Source organism: Agelaius phoeniceus, chromosome 7 (assembly GCF_051311805.1).
Source record: "Agelaius phoeniceus isolate bAgePho1 chromosome 7, bAgePho1.hap1, whole genome shotgun sequence".
NCBI classification, from domain to species: Eukaryota; Metazoa; Chordata; class Aves; order Passeriformes; family Icteridae; genus Agelaius; species Agelaius phoeniceus.
Window position 1 is genome coordinate 25,382,874 of NC_135271.1, and position 20,455 is coordinate 25,403,328.

At 48.6% G+C, this 20,455-nt stretch overlaps 1 protein-coding gene across 7 annotated transcripts in view; it reads right to left on the bottom strand.

Annotated features, from left to right (window-relative positions):
* The window catches only part of NRP2 (neuropilin 2), an 89,166-nt gene that overhangs the window by 14,895 nt on the left and 53,816 nt on the right, over nucleotides 1–20,455 (bottom strand). For 4 of the 7 annotated variants that reach the window (XM_077181304.1, XM_077181302.1, XM_077181303.1 and 1 more), the window contains exons 12-15: nucleotides 20,031–20,183; nucleotides 10,223–10,485; nucleotides 8,011–8,107; nucleotides 5,555–5,596 (exon numbers count right to left, since the gene is read on the bottom strand). In XM_077181304.1, the coding sequence (XP_077037419.1) occupies nucleotides 5,555–5,596; nucleotides 8,011–8,107; nucleotides 10,223–10,485; nucleotides 20,031–20,183 (555 nt within the window). The remainder of the gene's footprint in view (nucleotides 1–5,554; nucleotides 5,597–8,010; nucleotides 8,108–10,222; nucleotides 10,486–20,030; nucleotides 20,184–20,455) is intronic. The other 3 variants (XM_054636203.2, XM_054636205.2, XM_054636206.2) reach the window with 1 other exon arrangement.

A 20,455-nucleotide genomic window follows, 5' to 3' on the forward strand; every position in this document is an offset into this window, starting at 1 on the left:
GAAGTTACCACAGGAGACTGGGAAAGAGATTACAGGGAGAAGCATTTGTCATTCTTACTGCAAAGACAGAGAAGAAGTTCTCTGTCTGAAAGTGCTCTGCACACAGGTCTAGTCTCACTAGGTGCCCCATTCACAGACCTACACAGATTTCCTTACTATTTCTTGAAGCAAGAAGGGATGGTAATAATTATTAATAGGGCACGGGCTGCAAAATTCAACCCAATATTCAGACAAGAAACTTATGCTCTCTTCAGCTTCAGCAAGCCAGGACTATGAATCATGCTGATAAAGCACCACACCTCGGGAGGGCTGGAGAAGCACCAGGCTCCCTTGAACTCATGGGCAGGCAGTGCCCAGACTCAGCCCAGCCACGGCCAGCCCTTCCTGCTCTTGCAGCTGCGGCGTGTTGCAGGGCAGGGCTGCTGTCCCTGGCTGGGTCACTTGGGGACATCCTGCCCACATCTGTGGCTCAGGGGGCCCACACAGCCTGCATGCACCGGCAGCGCCCACGGCAGGACCGCTCTGCACTGCTGCTGTTGCTCCCACCTCCCCGGCAGCACTCCCGGGGGAGAGCTGCAAATAACTAGGGAGGGAGGTATTTTTGCACCATGTTTATTTACTGGTTACTTCAAGGGGGCTGCAGTGCCCAGGGAAATTCTCAGGAGGGTTTGCTCTGCTGCTGGACACATTGACCCCCTTCCTGTGCTCACCCTCTCCTCCTTCCCCTGGCTGGCTAGTGAGGGGCAGCTCCCTGACTCGGTGCTGGCCTGCAGAACTTTGGGGGCTCCTGGGTTTGGTGTCCGCACATTGCTGAGCTCTGTGCTAACCAAACTCCAGCTCGGTTTCCTCAGCAGGCTTGGAGGACGCCAAGGGGAAAACACAAAACAGTGCAGGATGCGCTCAGCTTTGCCAGCAGCAAGGGCATCTTGCAGCACAGCCTCTGCCCTCCCCTACAAACACTGCCTAACAGCAGAGTCACTGGCTGGAAATTTGGGATGGCAACGACTTTGCTGCTAGTGGCACAGGAGATGAGGCAAAATGATGGTTCCTCTGCCACTCACAAGGCTTTTCTCCTCTCCCTATTCCTCAAAAACTGGGCACAGGGACTAAAACCAAGAATGAACAGTGCACCCAGATGAATAGCTACAACAACAACAAAAAAAACCACCTCAAAAGCTAGGAAAAAACCACACAAGCAAGACAAATCCTGCTTTTATAGAGCAGGAGGCTGGGAACCACCCACATATTTGTCATTGTAGGCAAGGAACTCGGATGTCTCAGGAGAAGCCTAACTGGAGATATGCTGCTCTCAACCTGTCTCACCCCAGCTGCCCCTCACCATCAGGAGCGGGGGTGGCCCTGTCCCTGCTGCCCCCCAACAGTGCCTGCAGAAGGGGCATACAGGCTGGGCTGTGCACTGAGGATGGCAAAGGTAGGGAGCAGGCAGCCCTCTGACCTCCTTCCCTAACTCCACTGGGCATGCTGGTTTGGGGAATGAAAGCATCACACCCCTGTGCCTCCCCAGCAGCTGCTGCCCCTCACCTGTCTGCGTGGGGGTGGCAGTGTGGGACATCCCATGGGGGCTGCTGCCAGCTCCCTGGGAGGCTGAGCATGTTCAGTGCTGCCTTGAGCCTCACTGATAACCCCCCACTGTCTCTCTCCACAGATCCAGCTGGCTGAGCTGGCCCAGACCCGAATGTGACCCAGCACCATCCCCAATGGATCAGCAACACCTCTCCTGTGCCTGACAGCATGGGGGTGCTGGGCTGACCCCCAGGGAAATCGTGGGGCTGATTGCTGTATAGAGGCCACTTGTGTTTACACTTGGTGACAGTCTCTGCTTACATAGCACCTTGTTTCAGTGAGAGATTTACAAACAAACAGCCTCTCACACCACTGATATGCACCAGGTCCCATGGTGGGAGCTGGGATGGGGAGAAGGGCAGGTGTCAGGGGTGACAACAGCCCCTGAGTCTCAAGAGAGTGGGAGGAAGGCTTCCTGCTGATGGTTGTACATTGCCCAGTGGGAGGCTGAGTGTGCAAAGGGTGGGTCTGGCCAGAGAGGAGCACGTGCCATAGTGCCCAGCCTGCAGCCCTTGCCCCTTCCCTGTGCATCTCTGCCTGCCTGGGGATGGAGGGAAGCAGCATGATGTACTGAAGATGATCCTGCTTGTGGGAAAGGTCCCTTGGGGAACTCAAGCTGGCTGCAGCTTCAGGACAGCCCCTGCTTGGCCCTGACCCACCCCAGATGTCCTAGCCAGGGATTCAAGCATGAGGGTGGTGCAGAGCCCTTCCTCAACTCCCGTTTCCACACTGCATGGTCCTGCTGAGGAGATAGCAGAAGTCTGGAGAGTTCATTTAGCAACTGAAGTCATTAAGGAATCACACTCAGTTGTCTCTAAGCCCTAATGAAGCCAATTCCCAGTATTAATGATTATTCTTCCTTACATTGCCAGACACTAAATATAGCTGCCCATCCACTCAACACACAGAGCTGATGTTATCTGCTCTGTTTTTACTGGCTCTGCTGCTCTCTGGAAGTTTTCTGTTATATTAGTGGAGAAGTTCACTGCTCAGGGAGATGGAAAAAAAAAATCCATCTTCTTAACTTAATAATTTTTCCACTCCCCTTTGCCTTCTGCCACACACACACTTGCCCTTCCTCATTTATTCACTAGTGCTCTCATCTTAATAAAGAACTGCCTCCTGCTGTTGTTGTCAAGTTTGTGGCTGCTGTGTTTATGGCACAGCTTGGAACACGAGTCAGTGGAAACCTGATTTAATCCCTAGAGGGTGGATATTTTACGTGGTTGTGCTGCTGGTCCTCGCACTTCCACCCTGGCCAGGTACTGCCCCATTCCCTTTCCAGTAGGGAACACTCTATAGGGACTAGTTTTGGAGTTTTGCACTGAGAATCAAAACCCAAAGAAGGAAAAGCAATAGTCATCTAGGAAAGAAAAAGGAGAAAATCCTTTCCAGAAAGCTGCCTGGAGGGCTGCCCGCCTTGCTCTGCCGCTGCCGTGTCACAGCTCATATTCCTGCCCGAAATCACTGACATTAACTGCTGTGGACAAGCAACACAGCTGGACTTTTCATAGATGACACAGATGAAAGCAAGTATTACACTCATCTAATCTGAATGCCACAAAACCAGTGTCAGTCTCAACCCCAAAACTGCTACCTGTCATTGCTCCAGAGAGATATCTCTATCTTGACTTTAGGATACCAGCAGGGAGAGAATCCACCAGTCCCAAAGGTAAATTCTCCCTGTGGTTTTTCTCCAAGGTTTTTCTCCATGCATTATTTGGAATATATCTTTTATTTTTCACCTGGTATTTATCTAATTCCTTGTTTCCAGACACTTGTTGTACCCTTTCTTTAAGGGTGGAATGCATCAATGCTCAAGGGCAGTACAGTTGAAGCACACTTTCCTGGTCCTGTAAGGTCCCAAACTACTAGGTGAAACATACTCCACCTACACAGATTCTCTTCTTATTATTTGCTTTGTGATCCTGGAGCCTGTAAGGTGCATATTTTCAGCTTTGCTCCCAAGCCAGGAGAGGAAGGATTTGCTATTACTTTTAATGGTATCTGACTTTTTCAGTTCATCATGTAATTGCAGGAGTGGGGGCTATAGAACATCTCAGTAATTCATACATGGTTTTTCCTCTCCAGCTCCATTTTTTTTCTCCACCCAGGGACTTCTTCCCCTCATTTTACCCTCCCCTTCTGTTGGGCATGTCTGTCTCTCCCTCATTTTAATTATCATGTAATTGCCTCCAGTCTTCATCTTCACTTCTCCATCTTTTCCTTCTGCACTTTACTTTTTCTTCCCAGGTCAGTCCATCCCTCTGTGCCATCTATTCCTGCCAACCATCCAGGGGAACCTTTTCAAACTTTTGCTGCAAATTGCAATTGCTCCCCTGTTACGACCAATGCTAGGATGTCCTTGAGGGAGCCAGGAATGGGCAGGAGCTGCTGGAACAAGCTGGCAAGTGCCTGTAACAGCATCTGCCTGTGGTGCTCAGGGACCTCACTGTTTCTCCCCAGCCAGTGTGCCCTGGGGAATACGATGGGGAAGTGGAGGCACTCAGGCAGCAGGGCAGGGCAAAGGGGAAGACAAGCAATATGAATTAGCAGGACTTTAGGACAGACTTTAGAATAGAATGTGAGGACCCAGAGAGGGGTTCAAACTGTAACAAGTCTCAAAAGACAAGGATGGTGTTTGTAAAATAGATACCAGACCAGGCCTAGGAGAATGCAGAGCAATGGTGGAAGTCATGAATGGTTGTGAGGCTTTAACTGCCACCTAAGAATATCACAGCAGCTTTCCAGTAACACCACAAGCCTGAATATCAGATAAATAAGCCTATCAACAAGCAGAACTGAATTCCTAGTTGTTACACTATGGGTGTGACTGTAAAACATGGTGTTGGACCCTGCACTTGTCCCTCACATTGGTAACACTCCACAGGCTGAATCCCCAGGGACAGAGTCGTGCATGTCCCCTCAGTCTCGGCGCCTACTTTGCCATCGCTCCCAATGCACACACCCAGGAGAGACAGCTCTGCCTACATGGAAATGCAGCTGCTTCTAGGATAGAGTCCAGCCATATCTTACAGTTCACCAGCACAGTACAGACATCATGTCCCAGTGAAAGCAAAGGGCATGTTGATTCAATTGACAAAACAACTCCCAAAATTAAGGGGAACTCCAAGTTTGCTCTTCATCACAACACAACCCCCAGACATATTTCTGAAGAAGCAGGCAGGAAAACAAAATCCAAATTTCAAAAACCCGTAAACCCCTCAGACTAAACTGATGTCTGCAGAAGTAGATAGTTTTTCCCACCCCAGAACAAGACAAACAGCACCCCCCCTGAAAAGAGAGAGGCAGTTCCTTGGAGTTCCTCACCTTTTCTCCTGCCCTGCAGGTTTGATCAGAGAAGTGTTGGTTTCTATTCTCCAGGCTAGTATTAAGCTGTTAAATATACCATTTTCACCTTGTTTTCCTTTTATTCACTGTCACCTTCAGAGCTTCTGATGGCAGTTTGCTCTCTCACTTATACCTCCCAACTCCCTTCCCCTTCCCAGCAGACTCACCCCACCCTCCTTTGCCAGCACTGAACATGCCACTGCCAGAGCATCTGTGAGCTAGAGAACCACCTTCCCTCACAACAATGTGAATTACTCCCACCAGATTTCACTTTTAACTGGCTACTCTTTTTTTTTCATTTAAGTCAGTTGAGAACTACTCTTTATTCTTCAGCCTTCCAGGCTTAGCTGCTCTTCAGGAGCTAAGTGCTTCTCATGATGGCAGGTTTCCTAACGCTATTCAGTCCCAAGACGGGGGACTTGCCTGCTTGCCTGTTTTCTGTCACCTAGCAGAAGTCAGAGGATGCCATCTCCTGCTGCTGTGGTGGGGGAAGTTTAGTACACACTTGCCATTTCAGTGCTCAGAACATTTGCTGTTTGTACAAGCACACACATTGCTTTCCTTCGATGTAAAAGCCCATGCCAGCAGAACAAAACCACCGAGAGAAGTGCAGTTTTACCTGGAAAGTAGGAGTTCTCACCTGGGAAAGCTGTGATGGGTTCTGCAGAGGAAAAACAAAAACTCATGTTAGAGAGGAGAGTATTACACCAAGCCCCCAGTTCACATCCTCATTGATTTGCAGTGGCTGAGTGAAGCAGGCTTCCACAGGAGCCACTCGCTGGGAACAGCACAGGGAGCCAGCCAACCTCAGCCAGGACTGTGAGAAACCTGGCTCCAGCTGGGGACCAAACAGACACAAAAAGCTTTGACTCAAACACACTTCAGAGGAAAATATGTCTGAGGTTGAGGGTCATTTGTATTCAGCCTGGTTGGCCTGAGTCATCCAATGACAAAGCCTCACCTGGCCCAGTGATGAAACCCTGAAACCCCCTAAATTTCCAAAAGTGGTTTTGGTTCTGGCTCAACTCTGGCACTGTTTCTCACACAGGAACTGTGTTAATTCTGGGCAGTGATGCCCTGCTCCTCTCTATCTCACAGTGACAAGAAACAAAGGCAAGTGATAGTTTTCCTTCTTTCAAGATACTTTGAAGATGTAATCTATTACAAATTACTGGATCTGAAAAGCAATAATCGGTACTTACTACTGATTACTTTCTTGCAGAAGTAATAGACTTCTGATTATTTTTAGATTACTTCTGCATTATGCCTGTGAGTCACAGAAGCAGACTCTGGCTCTACTGAGTGCTATGAAATCATCATTTGGGTTCAAAATGCGAATGACACATTTGTCAAAGGAAAAAATTATTGTGACTTATTAGCATTCTTTCATGCTAAAAAGGAATCAGATTACTTCCAAGGATTATATTTGAAAAAAACAGTAGCCTGTGCTGGAGTCAGCTATTCTCTGAAAGAAAGAGAGCAGCATGGTATTGCTACCATTTCATTATTATTTTGGTGAAACTGGAAATGACCCCTAAGTTATGTTAAAGTTTGCAGTGGGAACCCTTTGCTGGAAAAGTTTGTTTCAGAGCCATCTGAAACAAACAATCCTTATGGGTTTTAAGATCCACGTTCAACTTCCTAGACAGGGTAAAATAATTTTGTATAGCAGTTAGGTGTGTTTTTTGGGCTGAAAAATGCTTGAAACTTCATAATTTATTAATGCATTTGTTTTTGAAATATTAAGCTTTAAGTTCATGAGGCCCAAGATACAATAAGACTGGAGCTAGGTGAATTGCTGAGCTCCAAAGAAGTTAGATAGGAAATACTATTAGTGTTAATCATGGCTCTTGCTTCTCTTTAATGCCATAGAAGGCAAGAGATTAAAACACCACTGTCAAGCCTTAAATACAGGGAATTTGACATCTGAAGTATTAGCTCCTTTGACAGATGGGAGACCAGCAGAGTTCAAAGCATCAAAGAAATGGGGACTGACAGTGCTTAAGAGCCTCTCTGGGACACTCCTAGTCCTGTGTTTTATTATCAGTGCTGGTTTCTGCACCATCTTTACCCTCACCTGCCCACATAGGGTGACAAGCAATGTAAGCAGCTCTTTCCAAGCATGGTTTGTCTGGTGCTTCCTCCCCTGAGAAACACCCCCTGGGACAGAGTGTTTGTCCTGCTTGGGCTGGGAGGCACTGGGATCATCCCTTGGTGGGGGTAAGGAGAGCAGCTTCACTGAATGGGGCTTTTCAAAGCCCAAAAGGGAGAGAGGCTCTTCCCTGCTTTTTTCATTGGCTTCAGGATGGGTCAGACACTTCTTAGTGAAACATGCTTCTCCCAGGACATGCACAAGAGCAGGACCTTGCTGCTCTGGGCAGCTCTCAGCACAGCTCCCACTAATTAAATACTGCTGGTCCCATGCTCAGCTGGGATACCTCTAAATACACACCCAAGCAAGACAGCAGCCAGAGCCATCAGTGTGATTGCAATTTCCTCCAGCTAGAGGAAAAGTGCAGGCAGTGGCTCCACCTGCAAACTGCTGAAACACTTTTTTGCTCCTTTTTTTTCCCCAAGTCCTTTCTGTTTTTACCTGGCTTTTGGCCTGGTTTGGGGAATGGTGAATTCTAGGGCAAAAATTTCTTTTGTTATTCTGTTAACATTGCTGTAAAACCTCTCTGCAGTTTCTTTTTTTCTTATTAGAGAAGACTCCTTTTGAACTCGTTGGCCCCTCTAAGTGTGTAATACTGACTGACAGCTGGCTTCTTTTGTTCAGCACTTTCCTTTTAAATCTGATGTATGTCCTTATCACACAGAATAGTCCTCAGTAACCCTCAGCTGCTCTTTCAGCTTTGCGTGGCAGAGACATGTGCTCCCTTCTCCTCACACCAACGCAGGCAGAGCCCTGTCCCCCAGAGGCTGAGTCGCCCTCCTTTCTTTCATGGGCAATCAAAGTCCCAGCTGAGATCCAGAAGCTCCTGCTAACTCGGCCAGGGGAGGTGTGGCCCACTGACAGCTCGCAAGGCAAGGTGCCCCCTCCCTGCCTCCCTGCCCCCAGGCGGGATGCACACGTACCCATGCAGTTCTCCAGCGGGATGTCGGTGCCCAGCCGGATGTCATCCAGGGCCAGCTCTCCCGCATGGCCGTTGCGGATAAATCCCTCAAACACGATCTGTGGGAAATCGGGACAGAAATGTCACTGCTAAGTTGGGCGCTTCCCAGCTTAGAACCACCTACGGAGAGTGGCTGCTGCTCCCAGAGGAAAGGGTGGGAAATTGCTCCAGGCTTTCCCTACAGACCTGTGGATCACCTGACACTAGTCCTGCTTCCTTGCCCTGCCTCTGCCAGCCCTTTCCCAGGGAAAACTGCTGTGCCTGGACAGTTCAACAGAGAGATCTTTGCCTGGCCTGGCAGCTCCTGGCTTGCAATTTTTTCAGTTAAGTGCCTCTCATAAGGAAAAAAGACTCAGTGAATCCCCCCTAGCCCTTGCACAGATGGTGCAATAGCATAACTCTGAGTTACTGCAGCAGCAGCTTTGGCCCATGGTATTAACTGAGCTATGATCACAAAAAGGAAGGGAAGGACACAAAATGCACAGCTACATTAACTGTAAAGTGCTGTTCCTATCAACATTACATAAGAAGTATTGAAATGTCAGGGGAGAAGGGTCAGCTTATTCCTGCTTAATCACAGGCAAAATATATTTACAAAAATAAGTAGAGTCGTTAGCTCTAAGAACTGCTGAGTGGAGACACTTGCAATATTTACATAATGACGCCATTATTCAGCATGCTGGTATATTCACGTTTAGCACACAAAGTAGTCAGCCAGTGCCCATCATTCTTATCTGTAACCATATTGTGTTTCCTGGTATTTTATTAAAAAGCCAAACCCATACAAACTAGTCAGACAGCTCCAGCTTTTGCTTTATATCCCCCTGCCTACTCTGAAGGCATTGGAATAGGCTGCCAAGTGAAGTGCTGGAATTACCATCCCTGGAAGTGTTCAGAAGGCATGTGGATGTGGCACTTGTGGATATAGTTTAGTGCTGCACATGATGATGCTGCATTAATGACTGGACTTGATGATCCTGGTGGCCTTTTCCAACCCAATCCTAGTGATACTGGGATTCTAAGGGTACAAATGATTTCCTAGGGCTACGTACTTCACAAACCTCCTCTCCCAGTATTAGGTGTCCTCTTTCATCTAAGGTGCCTGGGATCCATGCCTGCCTTCAAGGACACCTCCCTGAAGGGCTGAGCATCTGACTGCACAGGCAATGGAATGTCTGGGCTGTGGGTCCCAAGCTCGGGCCGTCAACCCATGTGGGAGGCAGCAGTTTGGAGGGATCAGTGGCCTGACAGCAGCAGCTCCCTGGGTCAGGGTCAGGGCTGGGAGCTGGCTGGAGCAAGGTTCCCCACCAGGGTGGTCACTAAATTGCTGCCTCAAGCCTGGGAGTCCATATTTCCTTCTGCCTTGGAGGGTGCTGGACGCTGTGCTGATGCTCATTAACAAGTGGCAACAGTAGCACTGTCTCCCTGGCAAACGGCACGCTGCCCAGAAGGGACAACTGTGCCAAAGACACTCCTGGAAGCAGCAGCCTCTCCATGGGATGCTGGTACAGCTGTGCCAGAGGGGCTCAGGTGGCTGTGGCAAGGCACCACAGTTCCCTTCCTCCCTCCAGCTCATCCCTTCTCTTCCCCTGATCTCTGAGAGTGGGACAGGGCCATGATCCTACAGCCCGGCACCGAGCCCTCTGATCTAGGCTAAGGTATCAGAGAAGAGGATTCACAAACGAGCCTCCATTCCCTCTTCCTTCTCCTATGTCAACACTTGCAGCTGAGGCTGGAGAATGGCTGTTTGCTGCCCACCCTTAGGAGCTGGCTGTGCTCCCTCCCAGCTTCCCACTTCTCCTGGTTGCTGGGTTTGCTCCCTGAAGCTGCCTCTGGTCAGACTATCTGATGACCTTCACTTGGAAGGGGAAGAAATGCACAAAACAAAATGAAGGGAAAAAAAAGAAGAAAAAAAAAAGAAAAAGGGAGAATATTTGCAAAATGGGAGATCTGAGGAATATGAAAGGCAACAGGCTGAACAAAGGCCCAAGTCTGTGCAGAAGACAGGCACTCTCAGAATAACAAACAGTGTAGCTTAGTTACTATGGTAACTTGAGAAACACAATGAAAACAGCCACATTTCCCAATGATGAATGGGCCTGGGCTCTGAAACACTGGGATCAAGATGCTGGACAAGTCTACCTGGTCCAGCACAGCTTCTGCAAGCATCTTACCCGGTACTCCATGTCGTAGCTTGGCAAAATGATGCGGCCTTCCCTCCACTCCTCCCCTTGGTCCTCCGTGATGACCCACAGTGCCTTGTGCTCCTGGCTGGCTTCCCGCCAGACCCGCAGCATCACCCCATTGCTGCCCCATGCCTGGTACTGGAAAACCATGCAGACAGCACTCTGGGGCAAATAGATGGTGGGGCTGATGAGCCGGGCTCGCTGGCTTTCCCGCCTTCCGCTGCTTTGCAGTTGCAGGTAATTCTTGCCATCTGTTTAGGGAGAAAAACGCCATTCTATATTTTTTCTGCAGCCACTGGCAACAAGTGTCTCACCTACTGCCAAGTGGCTTTGGCAGTGCTGCATGGCAGTGCAGCCCCATGCCTGCAAAAGTGGGGTGTCACACCAGCACCCTTTGTGTGCTCATCCAGCTGAGCCACTGCTGTACCCTGTGCAGCCCAGGCAGGGCATCAAGTTGCACACTTCCCTCACCAGCCACCACCTTCTCCCTGGGTAGGAGACCAACAGCAGAAAGTGGTTAAGAAAAAGACTGACATAATTAGAAGAAGTGAAACAGCTGGAGCAAGTTACTGTCAGAGGAAGTGATGCCATGATAATTGCATTGGCAGGGGGTATGTGTGTTTATTCTACTGGGAGCTTCCTCAGTGAAAAAGCCTGAGGTGGGTTTTTCTAAACGCCAGTGCTGAAAACTCATCTTGTTTTGAGGATACACACAACAAAATGAAACTCTGGCTCTCAGTTTTTCTGTAATGCAGCAAAACATCCTCTAAAGCACAGCGCAGAGGAAGGACATGGACCCAATGCGTGAAGCATGCATAGGTGACAACTGGGTGGTTGCAAACTTGAAGGTAGCTGGAATACATACAACAGAGGATTCACTTGCTTTAATATTATATTTTAAGTGTGCCACATTTTTTGTCAGTCCTCAGGGAGGAGAGATTTGATACACTTGATATCCCAGGAGAAGTTCAAGGCTGAGGCTGGAACTGGAGATACTTGATCTGAATACCAATAGCAGCAAAAGCACATGGATACAAATCCCGAGGCACACCTGACTTTAGCTGGAATCAGTGATTTCCAGCCCTCTCTGATGAAAAGCCTCCTCAAGGAGTTTCCCATTTGCAGCTTGGATGTCTGAAGTCCCTTAGCACAGACTGAAAGCCCAGTGTGTAGCTGAAGTGATCTTTACCTGTCTCTCCATCATGACCAATGTCAGGATGGAATCCCTTGGGTCGCTCCGGCTGCAGAGCAAGGTGACCCAGACAGGCCAGCTACAAATATTGCTAGATTTTGCATTTTGCCCAACAGAGGGATGTGCACGCTTGCTCTTGCTGCACAGTGGGCAAGTGCCACTGGTGCTTCATGCCAGCATGTGCCAGCCCAGGCACAAGAGGATTATCTCTGCCCCAGAACTACACTGAAGGGTTGGCCAGTTCCTTCCCCCACATCTTAGCCTGCTGGGCCAAGCTCTGAGCAGCAGCTTGGCCCTGCCTGCCCTGCTCCCCCTGTGGCTTCAGTGCCCACAGCAGTGACAAGAGCAGTGTCTGTACTCAGAATGTTTACAGAGTGTGCTCAAAACACCTCCAAAACTTAAACCAGAGAGACCTGAACTTGGAATCCATGGTAAGATAGGTCCCAACAGAAAACAGCAGCTGACATCACTGCTGCTCAGCAGTCAGGTGACATCACAGCCCAAGGGAGATCTATCAACAGTGCTGGCCCTGCTGCAAGATGTCAGTGCCAGAGAGCAGAAACCAACCACTGTGAGCTACGCAGCCTTCTAAAATAAATTTAGGACAAGATAACAGGAATATTTGCCATCATTCTTCTCCTACCATGTGTGATCAAAGTACTTCAAAAGCATATCCACTCCTATGAACTTTCACTGATTTTGCTGTATGAAGGACAAATCTGTTCCCAACTGGCCACATAAAGAAACAGCAACATTTTAGCAAAATTTTCCAGCCCCTGTGAAATGTCCCTGTGCCACTTGGCACTTTATGCCAGCAAACAGTAGCAGAAAAAAAGGATGAAAGTGTGTTTGCCCACTCCTGCTTGAGTGAATCACTTGAAAAAGTACCATGCCGTTTTCTAATGGAGGAGTGTTCTTGTGATTTACCTCAGAGTGGTAGTAGTGGAGGAGGAGATGTGGGAGATAAACAAGTGGAAGAATTAAAAAAAGAACAAGCTGTACTCCATGCCTAAGGAGTGATAAGGCATAATAAGTCATCAAGGTCTCCTGAATTAAAATCCTCTTTTTGTAATTCACTACAAGCCTCTTCAAATAAAAAAGCAGCAACAAGAAAAGAACAGCAGCAACAAACAAGGGAGCAAATCAGACTGCAGTCATACACTTATCTCACAGCTGAAATGGTCTCACAGTCAAATCTTAAATAAAAGCACTAGCCAGGTTGAAGAATGATCAAATCCAGATCCTCAAAGTTCAGGACCAACCTTTGGTGCCAGTACCTAAGCTGTCTGACTGAGTGCAGGGTTTTGAGCTATCCTTGGATCTACCCATAGCCCACAGCTGACTAGAGGGGACTGACTATTCTAATGGTGCAGCTGGACACCTCCCATTATCCTCACCCTGAAAGCCAGTGGTATCCAGTGTGGCTGTCTTGCCACCTCAGCAGAAGAGCCTGTGTGCCTCTGAGTCACATCCCTCCTGCCAGGATTGACACTGACCTTCTGTTTGTTCCCATTCCTATCAAACTGTGAAATCAAAGAAACTCTTAAACTGCAGCCAGAACTAATGCTCCCTTCAGCAACACAGGATCTTTCAGAGACTTGGGAACCCCCCATCTCCTGTGCTCTCTGCCCAATTCTTGCTGGGGCTCAGAGATCTCTCCAGGACCTACTGTCAGTCCCAAGGAGGCTCAGTCTTTGACTGGTGATTCCAGTTGCTCCCCTGCAAATAGCAGTGGGTTTGGGCACCGTGCACTCTTGCTCCTGCTACCAGTACCAGTTTCTGGGGTGGAAAGCCAAGTGCAAGCAGGCATGACTTTCTATGTCATTTGAAGATGAAATGGCTGGATCATCTAATGGCTAGTTGGACCTTTGGAAAAGCCCTACAAATTTGCTGAGACTGACTGAATAAGGGCACTGTGGAGGTAATTGTTGGAACAGCATGTGGAAGCCTGGTGGTTCCAGTAGTCACTCTGTTTGATACAGTAAATGGAAGCCTTTGGCACAGAAAGCATCTGAAAGGCTGATTTCCCCTGTTAAAACACTTGAAGAGAGCTTTGCAATGATGAGCTGATCAATTCTTCCAGGATCAGAAGTGCATTTTAATCTCTTTCCCAGAACTTTGCTTTGCAGGCTCTGTTTCTAACACGATAGCTACATCCTCCACAGAACTGGCACTGCTAGTTCAAAGCGCCGGCTCAAAAAAGGCAGGAAAACCCACTCAGGCATTTTACCTCTGTTTTGCAACTGATGCTATGGAATAAATCTCATGGACAATTTATGGGATCATCTGGATGTAAGGGAGCCAGTAATGTGAACATGGAACCACCCCAGCCAGATGATGGCAGAGCCCCTCCTGTGTGCATGGCAGTGAGTCCTGGATAAATCACCAGCTGGGCTCTGCAAACCAACCATCTGGGCAATGTGGTTTTCTCTTGGCACACCTGCCCCCTCCTGCTAGGAAGCCATCTGAGAGGACATTAGGGGCAATGGGGGATGAAGCCTCACAGTTTGGGTCAGACTGCAAGCACAAGCCACAGCAGCCACCCCCTCTGCAAGGTCAGCCTGCCTTGTGCTTGGGTCCTGCACATCTCACACCCTCTCTCAAGGAAAGCACCTTCCCTCACGAATCTCAGCAGCACATCTGGAGGTGTTCCAGCAAAACATGTTGGGCAGCATGTACACAAGCAATTATTGAGATTTTAAACTCCCTCTGCATTTCCCCCTCTCTGGATATTGTTGAGTTACAGCTGCTGCTCCTGTGGAGGAACCACATTAATTGCCCTCACTTACATCCCTCCAAAGGTCACTGCACTCTCCTTTGCTGCACGGTGTGCTTTAGCTGGCAGCACGGCAGCCCAGTGGCAGCCACCTCTTGTCTGTCAAATCCCAGAGGTGACCACACTACTGTGGGCACTTCTGCTGCTTGCACAGCCCCAAATGCCACCCCAAGCACACTGTGTCATGGCTAAGTGGACATCCCAGTGAGGCATGAGCCTGCTGTTCTTCTGGGGCCTGTGAGGTGGAAGCTGTATCAGCTCTTGCCATTCCTGGGGAGCAGATCAGCTCGGATGCTCTCATGACTGCAGGGTGGTCGGGTAGCAAGGGAATGGCAGCTGCATGACTATGCAGATTGAAATTTGATAGCTATCACATTTTTAAATTTTTTGGCAAATCATGCAAATTCACCTCAAAAGGCTGCCACTATAATTTCATGACAGGCCTCTCCTCAATGACAGACTTTCATTTACGATGGGAAGTCAATCCTCCATAAAACTAATATTTATATTAACTAGATCACTGCATCTACTGGAAAATCCCCTCAATTTTGATTATGTGTTAATTAGCCTGCCAAGTCCTTGCCATTTCAGTCTCTAAATCAGCCCATCAAAAGGCATAAAATCCCACACTTACCCAGAACCAGGCTCTCAGCCTGCTCTCCGGACCCCTTCTAATGGACCCACCATTACATCCTCTCAATTAAGCCTCGTGCCCTCAACAGCACAGTGCAACTGTGAGTCCTGTTACCTTCCCAGTGAGTGCAGGGAGGGCACAGTGTCCCTGACAAATCAAATGCCACTTAGATCCTGCCATTTATGCTACGTGAGCTGCCAGCCACCAAAACTTGTCCTTTGGCAGCGTGGTGGGCACCCTGCCTGCCCCTGCATGAAAGGTGTGCACAGCCCCACCAGCCCAGCATCTGTGCCTGCACAACTGCAGAGCTGAGCAGGCTGGGGCTGCATGGCTGCAGAGCTGAGCAGGCTGGGGCTGCATGGCTGCAGAGCTGAGCAGGCTGGGGCTGCATGGCTGCAGAGCTGAGCAGGCTGGGGCTGCACTGCACAGGCTGCACACACTTGCTTTCCCTAGCCCTGCTCTGTGACCCACTGCTGTGAAGCCATGGGGTGGTGCACAGCTAAGGTTTGAGAGAGGTGTCTTGCTTTGCAGAGAGCATTCCAACCTGCTTTTTTAAGCAGGAATGTCTGGTGTTTGGGTCCAAAAAGCAACTGAGGCAAGCAGTGAGCCCCAGAGAAATGGTTTCTTTTCCTCTGCCTCCAGCCCAGCCCAAGCAAGCAGGAGCTTTGCTAGAACAGACCATGGCCATACCTCCTCCTCTCATGAAAGGCAGTATGGGCACATGGACAGCCAGAGCCTGGCCCTAGCCTGCAGCCAGGGAACTCACACTGAGCAGCTGACGCTCAGCAAACCTCTTGGGACTGGGGTGCTGGGGTGTCCCAGCTCTGCCATGCTGTGGGCAGCCAGGACATGAAGGACTTTCTAGCATTTGCTGTCCTCACTGTGCAAATGAGAGTCAGGAGAGACACGTACAGCTTTGCTGAGAGGCAATCTGCCTCACACATGAGGGGAGCGAAGAGAGACAGAGATGGATATATGGTCTCCTTCCCACAGTGTGCAGCTGCTCACTCATTGCACAGAAATGCTTGACTTTCATACCACCCCACATGTAAAACTCCTTCCTACTTCAAAGGACACAGGATTGACCCTTGAGGTCAAACTGTGTCCCCAAGGCGCAAGCCCTGAGACTCATGAGAGTAAGTGCAGACCCACTTCAGTTCAGCCCTGCCCTGTTAACACCATGAAAACCTTTTTGCTAGTTTGGACACAGTAGAATCAAGGCCTTCCAACAGCAGTTCTCATGGATTGCAGGAAAAATATGAAACTTTCCCTTTTAAAGATCCCATGGGAAAAACACAGGAATGGTAAGGGGTCACCATCAGCTTAAAAACAGCTTAACGTTTGTTTCTCTTAAAAAATAAGCTCTTACGAAACTTCAGAGCACTATAAACACTCCTCCGCCGAAAACACTTTGAAACAAATAAACCTTTCCCTGCAGTGCCTGCAACGCAGTTGAGCAGCATTCCTGACCCTCCAAGCCAGCAAGGCCATGGCCCACAAGAGAAGCTCTCAGTGGGTTTTTGCAGCCCAGCCCAAGAGCTGTGTGGTCAGGAGAGCGCAAGGTTAAAAGTGCTTCCTTTTCTGTGCACACGTACAGCTGCCAACATCCGAACAACACGGGGTTCACGATACTGCCAGGGCTCTGTCTGACCCTGATGCTGTGCTCACCCGCAGGAGAAGCAATACATGGTAAAGCTGCAGATCCCACAGTTCTCTTCTAGAACCACAAGGTATTTGCTTAAGCACTGCAAGAAAAGGGAAGGGGGAAAAAGTGGGCAAAACACGGAGATTCCATCTCTTCGGTACTGGCTTATTAGTGTAGCATCAGTGAGAGCAATACAATCACACTGACCAGCTAAGGATACAACCCAGGATCTTTAGACCCTTCAGGATCAAGACCCCAGTGAAATTCAAAGATGGTGAAAAGTTGAGGTGCCCAAGTTATTAACCCAGATTTATTTTCAGGTCTTAAGACCTTTATCTTGACACCAATGGCATGCTGCCATTGCATGCAGCAGGAGGAGGGATGAAATCTCATTGAAACCTGAACTTGTTGCTCCGTGAAGCTCGCTTGGTGCAGCTAAGGGGAATCTTTCTACAGATGGGAAGCATCTGAAAGTCCATAGAGGGAAAAATCCTGACAATCTCTTATGGGGGCATGGAAAAGGGAGCCAATGGTATTTTCTAGGCTTGCAAAGGGCAGGTAGCAGTTGGAACCACGCTGGGCTTCTGCTGAGCTGGGCACTTTGGGTCCACTTTCACCAATGAGGTCCCCAGACGTGTAATGGGAGCCTGCAGGAGAGGACGTGGAGTTAATCCATGGTGCTAAGAGCCCAAGGAACACAGGGCTAAAAAAAGAAATGCAGAGCTGCCTGAAAGAGTATCTTGGAAATAAAAATAGTGGAATGAGAGCAGTGGGTGTCTTGTCAGTCTTGAGAAGTTCTCCGTGCCAAAGACAAGGAGGAATTGCATGCAGCGCATAAAATGAAATTGGGAGATATCTGAGGAATTCAGGCCTGTCTCTCAGCAGACTTTTCTAATCAAGTGCCTCACAGAGGATATTTCACCATGGTCATTTCCTTTCCTCTCTCTTATGCAGACTGAGCCAGGGCTCTTCCTTTCATTATTATTTTTTCCTTTTTAATTTTAATTTTTGTTTTGCCATTTTCAAAAGAAGTTAAACCACATTCCACATAGCTCTTAAAGGCACAGCACACTTTCTTGCTACTGTGGAGCAGCCATGGCCTCTAGCCTGGGCCAGCACCTTTAAATCAGAGCAAATAGGGCTCCAGAAGCCTTGAGTTCTCCTTAACTTTTGCCCTGCCTCTAACCAAGCACAGCTGCTCTCCTTCACCCAACTGCTCACCCCAGGGTGGGGAATTCACAAGCAAAGACCACCCTGAACAACGGCTTTTCATTCCTTGCTCCCTGGAGTCTGAGCGTGAATTTTCTAACTAGAAACAAAGTGCTGGAGGGAGCACGAGGGAAGGGCAGGGGAAGAATGGGGGAGTGTGAACCAAACAATGCTTTGATTCTGTCCCCACCAAGGAGCTGGCATTGCCTCTTTTTCATGTTTCTCCAGTTGCCTTTAAAAGCTCCTTGGGGAGGAAAAAAGCAAATAGTTGCTTCTTTTTGTGTCATGTCTTCTTAATTTCTAAGAGCAGGACCAAAGAGAGGCATAGCAGTGATGCCTTTGAATTCCAACTCCTCTGCAGCCCTGTGGGGACAAGGCAGCAGATGCCAGGATGGCACACCCTTGCCTGAACCAGACAGGAGGCAGATCCATGGCAGTGCCAATGCTGACCCCTCAGCCTGTGTTGGTGTTTGCTGCTGGCTTCCCCCGCTGCTATGGGTAAGCCACTCCAGCCCCCTGGAGCCACCACCTCCTCCTGCTGGAGTTCCTGCCTGCACCCCCTCAGTGCTACAGTGCCTGACTGCACAGCACCCTAAGGGAGAGCTCTCCACACTGGCACAAAAACAGACCACTGAACTCAGCAGGACGACATTCCCCAGCCCCAACTGTGAAACTGTGCAATTCATAACTGAGAAAAAGGAGAAAGAGGAGAAGAGGGGAAAAACAAGGACTGCATGCTGCTGTCTAAGGCAGCACCAGCCTCTCCTGGGCTACAACAGGATCTTCTAAGAAACTATGGCCAACTAATTGTAGAGAGACTCAGGGGAGAGGAAATGAAATGAAAAATTGAGTCTGAGTTATAAAAATAAGTAATTTTTATCCTACTTGCAGGAGACTTATATTAATTAAACATTATTACAGTGAATGAGATGGGGAGGGTTATTAAGTCTGGGGCTGGCTGTAAGTGTTCTCTCCTGTTGCCTGAGGCTCCACTGAGCTCCAGATATTAATCTTCTGAAGCACTCAAATGCTGAAGAGATAAACACTTGAAATATGAAAATATTTTTCTCTCTAGCAGACACTGTATCCCTATGTCACGCCAAAGAATTTTTCAGATGTCCATATGGGCTGCACTTACAGCATTACCGTGTCTCTTAGAAAAAAGCTAAGCACCTCAGGAGCTGAAGAGAGAAATGATGTGTGCATTTGTGTGGGGGTGATTTGTGTGTGGAGATGTAGCAGATTCTCCTCTTCCCATATGTTTCTGGAATACATATTTTCCTCTTTAGCACTGCCTACCAGGTGTTGGCTGCACGGCTTTCCAACTGGCTGGCGGCACTGCCAATCTGGCCAGTGACTCTGCCAGGTGGCTAACAGGTTCGCCTGCATGTTTGCATTCTGAGACTCAACCTTACCCAGGGGAGGGCGAGGAGGGACTCACAGACACTCATGGGGATGGGACTCACAGACACTGGAATCACCAGGCATCAGGGCAGAGCCCAGGACAGGTAAGATCAGCCAGCTCGCCTGCAGGAGCCTTGACTTTCACAAGTAGTGACTGAGAGTGAAGCAGTGCTACAGTGACACAGCCTACTGTTATAAGGAAATTGGCAAATGCTCTTCGTGCCAGCCATGCCACAAAGTCAATGAGGGATAAGGAAAGCACACTAGTCCTGGCGTGAGTTCCAAGATGTGAAGCTGAAGAACTTGATCTATCAACCACATTGCCAGAGGCAGGCTCCCTTGCAAGCCATGCCAGCACATCTCAGTGAGGTCCTCCATAAATTAGGCTCTGTCACACTCATGCAAATCTTCTGCTTCCAAAGCACGAAGAGAAAAAGAGCAAAAGTCAAACAGCAAGAAGCTGGCATTTCCAGCACTCTTAGGGCTTAGCTCATCCTTCACTTGGAGGAGACTGAAATCCAGCCTCTGCAAGCCCAGAGTGCAGAGTAGCTGAAGACTATAGGCAATCTGAGTAACATATGGGAGAGGAAGAAATGCACTCTGGGGAAAAAGCACTGGATCCTACAGAGGACATTTGGATCAGGATGTGGAACAAAGCCTGGGCTAGCCTTCACAGTCCCATGGGATTCAAAGCCCAGTGTCTGATTCAAGTCCATCTCAAGAGGACAGTTAGTATAATTCAGTGCCAGTGGTCACAGTCCTATAAATAAGTCATGAACCATACAATAAAGCATCTGAAAGTTTCCATAAAAGAAGTTCAGCTCTGCACAGCCCTTGCAACTCATGAAAGCTGTGCAATAATCATTCATACTGTTCACATGGACAAAGACCCATCAGCTCTCTCTTCCCTCCTTTGGTTGGTATTAATCATCTTACCAGGCACAGTGTCAGGGCTTGGATCAGAGTTGCCAATCCAGGTGCCTGAAGGCTGGAAAGACCACGTATAGCCAGTTGCCAAGTCGTGTGACCAACCACAAAGGTCTTCAGGAAGATCAAAGTTGCAATTGAAGTTCGCAGGGAGTTGGAAATCTTACAAAAAGAAATAGAAGCAAAATAAAGTCAGATTAAAAAAATGACCTACCCATGAAGGGTTGCTATTAAAAAACAACCCAAAACTAAAATAGCTGGCAAGCCATCAAAACTGAAGAAAGCATGAAATCTCACTCAGACTGATGCTTTTAACCTATCTCACATTTCCTCAGCCCCAAGGATCAGCCTTAAGTTCTGTATCATCAAAATGTTCACTCCATGTCCTGTGGCTAATCCACCAAACTAAGCAAATATAAAAGCAAGAACCAAAT